This window comes from Littorina saxatilis, linkage group LG12, assembly GCF_037325665.1.
Source record: "Littorina saxatilis isolate snail1 linkage group LG12, US_GU_Lsax_2.0, whole genome shotgun sequence".
NCBI lineage: Eukaryota > Metazoa > Mollusca > Gastropoda > Littorinimorpha > Littorinidae > Littorina > Littorina saxatilis.
Window position 1 is genome coordinate 31,409,698 of NC_090256.1, and position 6,732 is coordinate 31,416,429.

At 46.7% G+C, this 6,732-nt stretch overlaps 1 protein-coding gene across 1 annotated transcript; it reads left to right on the forward strand.

Annotated features, from left to right (window-relative positions):
- The first annotated feature begins 2,208 nt into the window (after positions 1-2,208).
- LOC138983064 (uncharacterized) lies at positions 2,209-6,432 on the forward strand. Its single transcript, XM_070356468.1, has 3 exons — positions 2,209-2,255; positions 5,404-6,055; positions 6,142-6,432. The coding sequence occupies exons 1-3, from the start codon at positions 2,209-2,211 to the stop codon at positions 6,430-6,432; spliced, it is 990 nt and encodes a 329-aa protein (XP_070212569.1).
- Positions 6,433-6,732: the final 300 nt, after the last annotated feature.

The window sequence follows — 6,732 nt, forward strand, 5'->3', positions numbered from 1 at the left end:
TCTCTCAAAACAGTCAGAAGACATACTGAAGAAGGCGGAGCTTGTCTCCTTTTATACCACAAGTCGCCTCTTTAAAAAAAAAAAATCGTTTATTTAGAAAGAAGCTGTTTAACAACGTTTTGGGTATGAAGGGTATTGCCCCATCCCCCCAAAAAAATCGGGACTTTAGGTTTTAAGAACTCAATTCTGTGTGCCATTGTCAAATTGCTAAGTCTCCGTATTAATGATTAAAACTATGCTGTCCCAAAGGTGTGGTCTTTGACCTACGAAAAGTAGCCAACATCTCGAGAGTTATGTCTTCTTTTTTGTTTGCAGGGTGCAAAGTTTAATCTACATTGTAATTGCACACATGGTTTTAATCAAAACTGTGCATGTTAACCTTCGAAGGCAATCTTTGACAAGCGTCCGGGAAACTGGGCTTTATTCTTTTTGTTGGTTATCCGCCCTTTACAGAACACTGTATCTATATATATATACGACTAGTGTCTGTCTGTCTGTCTGTTCGCGATGCACGGCCAAAGTTCTCGGTGGATCTTTTTCAAATTTGGACACCGTATTCAGCTACACCCCGGACACAACCTCATCGATAAGATATTTCAACACGTGCTCTCAGCGCGCAGCGCTGTGCGCGCTGAACCGATTTTGTTTTTTTGGGTCTGGATCCACTACCAGTAACTCTTCCTTATCTTCTCCAGTGTTTTCAGCCGCGATTATCTCCCTTCCTCCGTGTGGCGTCAATCCATATTCCCGTTACTACGTTACTATTTTTAGAAGGTCACTGCACGTTACTATTTTTAGAAGGTCTCCAGTGTTTTGCGCGTTTATCTCCTTTCCTTCGGCCGGCGTACACCCGGCAAAGCCGGGTCCCAGGCGCAGCCTGGTATTCGGCTCTACTTCTTCCCGGCGAAGCGGGTAATCATCTAGTTATATATATACATTCAACACAATCAAGCAAATTTAAAGTTACATTTTGTTGTTCTATATTGTATTGATTTATATTCTTCGTTTTTGCAATTTTTCAATTGTTTGGATTCTTTGATTTTGTTGGCATTGAGATTTTTGTTCTGTTTTTATACATCTTCTGAAATTTAAAGTTGAATTTTAATTTATAATTTAACTTAATTATAATTCCTTTATCAGTCTCTTTAAAAAATTTTTTAATGTTACCCAGTGTTACGTCAAATTGCCTCATCGACGTGCTTGCGGACAGTGATTAAAATACCTGCCATTTCCGGTCATATAAGACGAACTGAAGAGATAAATTCTGGCTGTTATCAAACATAACCATCTGCCAAAGGTCACTGGCCAACAAGCACAAGCATCGTTCGTTTCTCGTGTTGTTTGCGCGCTGTACTTAAAAGATGTAATCTTTGGTTTTTCCAGAGACATACATAGTTCTATCGATGTCTCTGGTTTTACGCCCCGGTTTGCGTGTGTAAACAAACTGCACAGTAATAAGAAAGGCGAATGGGGATGATCATAAACCCATAGACTCTACCAAAGCTGAATAACTCAAATTCTTCTTGTCACCATATATCGACACAGACTCGCACGCATATTTTAATATATCAAACACATCACTCACACCCCCTCCCTCCACCGCCCCCCCCCCCCCCCCCCCCCGCTTCAACGCATTCACACAAACTGAACGCCGACACGGCATCAAGTACACCACATTTGCGCTCTGTCGGTGATAGATTTCATTCAAAGATCAAAAGGCTGACTATGTCATTATATCAGCTCAGGCGTTCCTCTGCCACTGCGTTTTTCCTTTCAATCCTTTCACCGTGCGGGCAAAGCCTAAAATCCAAAGGTCATTGGTTCGTTTCATTACTTTATCGTCATGCGCACAACCCACGCAGAACCCCAACGTATGGTTCCGCCCACTGATGGCTCGTTAGCGCTCCAGTCGCACGTCACTCAAAGTCACCTGGTCTACAGCTGAGCGTTTTTTGTACGTGTGGCACAAGTCGGTAGCCAATAGAAACACTGCTGCCTTGTCGCTCATATTGAGTGACAGGTACTGTAGCCAATCAAAACTACTCCTTGAGAAACTGCCACTGACAGCCGACAATCCTCGGTGTGTTATAGTCTGTTCCAAGCCACAGACACAACAGGGGTTTGCCAACGGCATGAACAATACTGGGCGACGTGCCAAATTGCCGAACCGAAATGTGATTGTGAATGGCTGCTTGGGCCACACTCAAGATGAAAGGCTTGGTGAAGTGCCAGAGCTGTGTCAATTCTCCCCTTGTGTCAGTCAGTATCTTCTTGGGTCATGCTTCTCAGTTAGAGTGTACACGCGAGATTAGCCTTAGCCCAATCAAAATGATCGCATTTCGTGCAGAGCGGATCTTTACTCAGTGACCCACGCACATGACGTAACGGCATTTTTAGTTTAATCTAAACTATGATCAGTCTTATGTCGCTAGAAGTTCAGTTCTTCTGTTTTCGTAGGGTTTAAAAAGAAACTGCTGCGCTTTTTTGTGTGTTAGATTCATTTATATTTTTGCAAGCATCGAAACACACGAGGTTACTGGTCGGTTTATCACGTTACAAAAATCTTCCCGCCAGCGTTTGTAGATAATGCGCAGTATTTCGTGAACATTAAACAAATCGTCGCCGCACAGTTTTTACGCGCACGAATAAGTCACGTGAACTGATTAGTTATGCGACCGGGTTTTCTCGCAGTTCGTATTCTCGTTGGTTCCGTCGAGACGACAGACTCTTAACCCATGCCCTTTACACCCACCCCCCCACCCCCGTGTCCTGTTCTCCTCCCCCCCCCCCCCCCAAGGTTCACTTCAACCCGCCCTCCTGCTCCCGCCCACCCCTACTCTCCTTCTCTCTATACTATCTGTAACGTGGAGTTGTGCTATCACGCAGCACTGCACAGAACAGGGGGAAAAAAGAAAAAAGGTGGAGGTGGAGGCTGCCTAGACTGACTTGCTTTGCGGCACAGACCTATGTCTCCAACGACTTTTAGCTCTGTGGCATGGATCCGCGAGAGCTCAGCGGTATGGCAGTGCTGTGTTGTTGTGTCACTTCCCGTGGTAAAAGCCTGGCTCAAGCTGTGCGGGCTGGCGAGTTGCCCACCGCTGTCTGGCTGCCATTTCCCCTGCACCGCTTTCACTCTCCGCATTGCCAACCTAACCTATGCGCTATCGTGGCGAGGGAGAGTTTATTTGGAAGGGAGGGGGTGTCAGATTGGGTCTGAAATGTGACGGAAATAAATTTGATCTGTCAAGCAAAAATGTCGCGCAGGCTAGAGCACCCAGTGACATTTTTATGTCTAGCTCTCAGCTTCTCTCTATCCGCTTGTCTGTCTTGTCTCTCTCTCTCTCTCTCTCTCTCTCTCTCTCGAAGATATTAAGTACAGAGTTGCTCTTACTCGTTTCCGCGCAGGAGTATCCGAAATCAACGCTCACAAGTTTCGGTACGCACCAAACCGAGCGACAGGAAACTGTCCTCTCTGTACAGCTGATAAAGAAGATGAACACCATGTTGTATTTTTATGTCCTTTTTATCAAGACCTTCGAGCAAAGTATTTGAAAATCTCGAACTCTAAGACGCTGCAACAACAACTTGTGTATTTCTGTGGCAATAATGAGGAACATGTGATGAACAGCTTCAGCAGATTTGTGTTCTTCATGCTACAGAAGAGACGAACCCTTATAAATGAGGTTCAGTGATATGTCATCAGGGTTTTAATGTATTTGTTGAATTTTATGCGTGACTATAATTTATAACTGTGCAGATACTATTGCTGTTATTTTAACCACTATTGTAAGGGGCTGTGGCCTTAGACAATTAAAGATTTGTTCTTGTTCTTGTTCTTGTTTTCTCTCTCTCTCTCTCTCTCTCTCTCTCTCTCTCTCTCTCTCTCTCTCTCTCTCTTTATTTATTGTTGACATTTCCTATCCGTGAATAATCAAAATCAGTCAGTATCTTTGTTGGTGAAACACACACACACGCAAACACGTACGCACGCACACTCACACGCGCTCACACACACACACACACACACACCGCAAACGCATTAACAAATGTACGCGCGCACAAACCAACCCATCAACACACGAGGACATAAGCGTAGACACACTATTCTACCTGAACTGTCAGTTTTACACACACACACACACGGCACACACACACTGACACACAAATACACACTTAACTTTTACTATATACTAATGTAAATGACAGCGAACGCACGTCACCCAGATTACCTTTCTCGGTCATGTCAACAAGGTCATGCCTGCTGAGCTGTAATATCTATGGACAACATCCGATGATCGGTTGATAACTCTGCGTCATTCATTTCAATAGTACGAAATACACCATTGCGTCACTTCCTGTATGGTACATCGTTAAGGTCATCGGCGGCTACTTTATAGCCCTCACAATTTGTATATCCTATGTAATGACAGCTATGGTTTTACTTATGTTGAAGGAATTCCTAAATAAACTATTGGGTTAACCATCAAAGACCTGGCTTTTTGCACAGGATACGATCACAGGGCCGGACTAGGTAACTACAAGGGGGGGGGGGGGGGGGGGGGGGGGGGGGGGGGGGGGGGTTACAGATGGGGGTCTAGGGGGCGAAGCCCCCTTGGTGGGGGTCTAGGGGGCGAAGCCCCATTGGTGGGGGTTGCAAGGGGGCTTCGCCCCCTTGAAGCAGAACGTTTTTTGATGTTTCCGGAGGGAAAGGAAGCCTCTCCTTGAACGAAAAAGGTAAATTCGACAGCAAGCTGTATAGGCAATGAAGAAGAATTGATCCAGATGCAACTCCCCCTCCCTCCACCACACACACACAAAAAAGCGTTTGGGAGGTACATGCTTAAGCCAGGGAGGGGGGGTGCGCAACCCCTGTAACCCCCCTTCCCCCCCCCCCCCCCCTAGTCCGGCCCTGGATCAACCTTCCACTTGCACGCACATCGAAACCAGTCAGATTGTTTTCTGTGCACAGCAGAATTACTGATATCCGTAACTGACACCCGCAAAGACAATTGAAAACAACCCACCCATATGTACGCTGCGCATGCAGGACGCGGCCATGCTGTTTATTTTGGTCATGTTTGCAAGGGAAATGATGCTCTTTTCTCACATGAACAATCCCAGGTGGTGTACATAAGAAGAAGAACTGTTTCTTTTTGCCGTGTATCTTTCAGTCTTGTATCCACGTCAGTCGTATATCTGTTAGCCCTGTATCTTTGGGCCATGTATCTTTCATTCCTGTATCTTTCAGCGCTGTATCTCTCAGTCGTGTCTCATTCAGTCCTTTATCTTTCGGCCCTGTATCAGTCAGCCCTGTATCTTTCAGTCCTGTATCGTTCGGCCCTGTATCTTTCAGTCATGAATCTGTCATGAAGCCCTGTATCTCCCAACCCTGTTATCTTCCAGCCCTGTATCTCCCAGACCTGTATCTTTGAGCCCTGTATCTGTCAGTCCTGTATCGTTCGTCCCTGTATCTTTCAGCCCCGTATCCCCCTGCCCTGTATCTTTCAGCCGTGTATCTTTCAGCCGTGTATCTCCCGTCCCTGTATCTCCCATCCCTGTATCTCCCAGCCCGGTATCTCCCAGTCCTGTATCTCCCATCTCTGTATCTCCCAGCCCTGTATCTCCCAGCCCTGTATCTCCCAGCCCTGTATCTCCCAGTCATGTATCTCTCAGCTCTGTATCTCCCAGCTCTGTATCTCCTAGTCTTGTATCTCCCAGCCCTGTATCTCCCAGCTCTGTATCTCCCAGTCTTGTATCTCCCAGCCCTGTATCTCCCAGTCCTGTATCTCCCAGTCCTGTATCGCCCAGTCATGTATCTCCCAGCCCTGTATCGCCCAGCCCTGTATCTCCCAGTCCTGTATCGCCCAGTCATGTATCTCCCAGCCCTGTATCGCCTAGCCCTGTATCTCCCAGCCCGGTATCTCCCAGTCCTGTATCTCCCAGCCCTGTATCTCCCAGCGGCCCTGTATCTCCTAGTCTTGTATCTCCCAGTCATGTATCTCCCATCTCTGTATCTCCCAGCCCTGTATCTCCCAGCCCTGTATCTCCCAGTCCTGTATCTCCCAGTCTTGTATCTCCCAGTCATGTATCTCCCAGCTCTGTATCTCCCAGCTCTGTATCTCCCAGTCTTGTATCTCCCAGCCCTGTATCGCCCAGCCCTGTATCTCCAGCCTAGCTGTATCTCCCATCCCTGTATCTCCCATCCCTGTATCTCCCAGCCCTGTATCTCCCAGCCCTGTATCTCCCATCCCTGTATCTCCCATCCCTGTATCTCCCAGCCCTGTATCTCCCAGCCCTGTATCTCCCAGTCCTGTATCTCCCATCTCTGTATCTCCCAGCCCTGTATCTCCCAGCTCTGTATCTCCCAGCTCTGTATCTCCCAGTCTTGTATCTCCCAGCCCTGTATCGCCCAGCCCTGTATCTCCAGCCTAGCTGTATCTTCCATCCCTGTATCTCCCATCCCTGTATCTCCCATCCCTGTATCTCCCAGTCCTGTATCTTCCAGCCCTGTATCTCCCAGCCCTGTATCTCCCAGCCCTGTATCATTTAGCCCTTGAACACGATGTCACCTTTAGTATGAATATGCCTGCTACCAAAAACTATAGAGAACAATGTGGGCATGCTATATCGTGAAATTCCATTTATGTTACGCGTGTATTCATTTAAAAAATAAAAAAAAGTCGCGTAAGGCGAAATTACTACATTTAGTCAAGCTGTGGAACTCACAGAATG

What these genes read in the sequence shown, in the direction of transcription:
- LOC138983064 (XM_070356468.1), top strand. Translation starts at nt 2,209, where the DNA reads ATGAAAGGCTTGGTGAAGTGCCAGAGCTGTGTCAATTCTCCCCTTGT. An exon ending in TGTGTCAATTCTCCCCTTGT is followed by an intron (nt 2,256 to 5,403) that starts GTCAGTCAGTAT and finishes GTTATCTTCCAG; the next exon opens with CCCTGTATCTCCCAGACCTG. An exon ending in GCCCTGTATCTCCCAGTCCT is followed by an intron (nt 6,056 to 6,141) that starts GTATCTCCCAGT and finishes TGTATCTCCCAG; the next exon opens with CCCTGTATCGCCCAGCCCTG.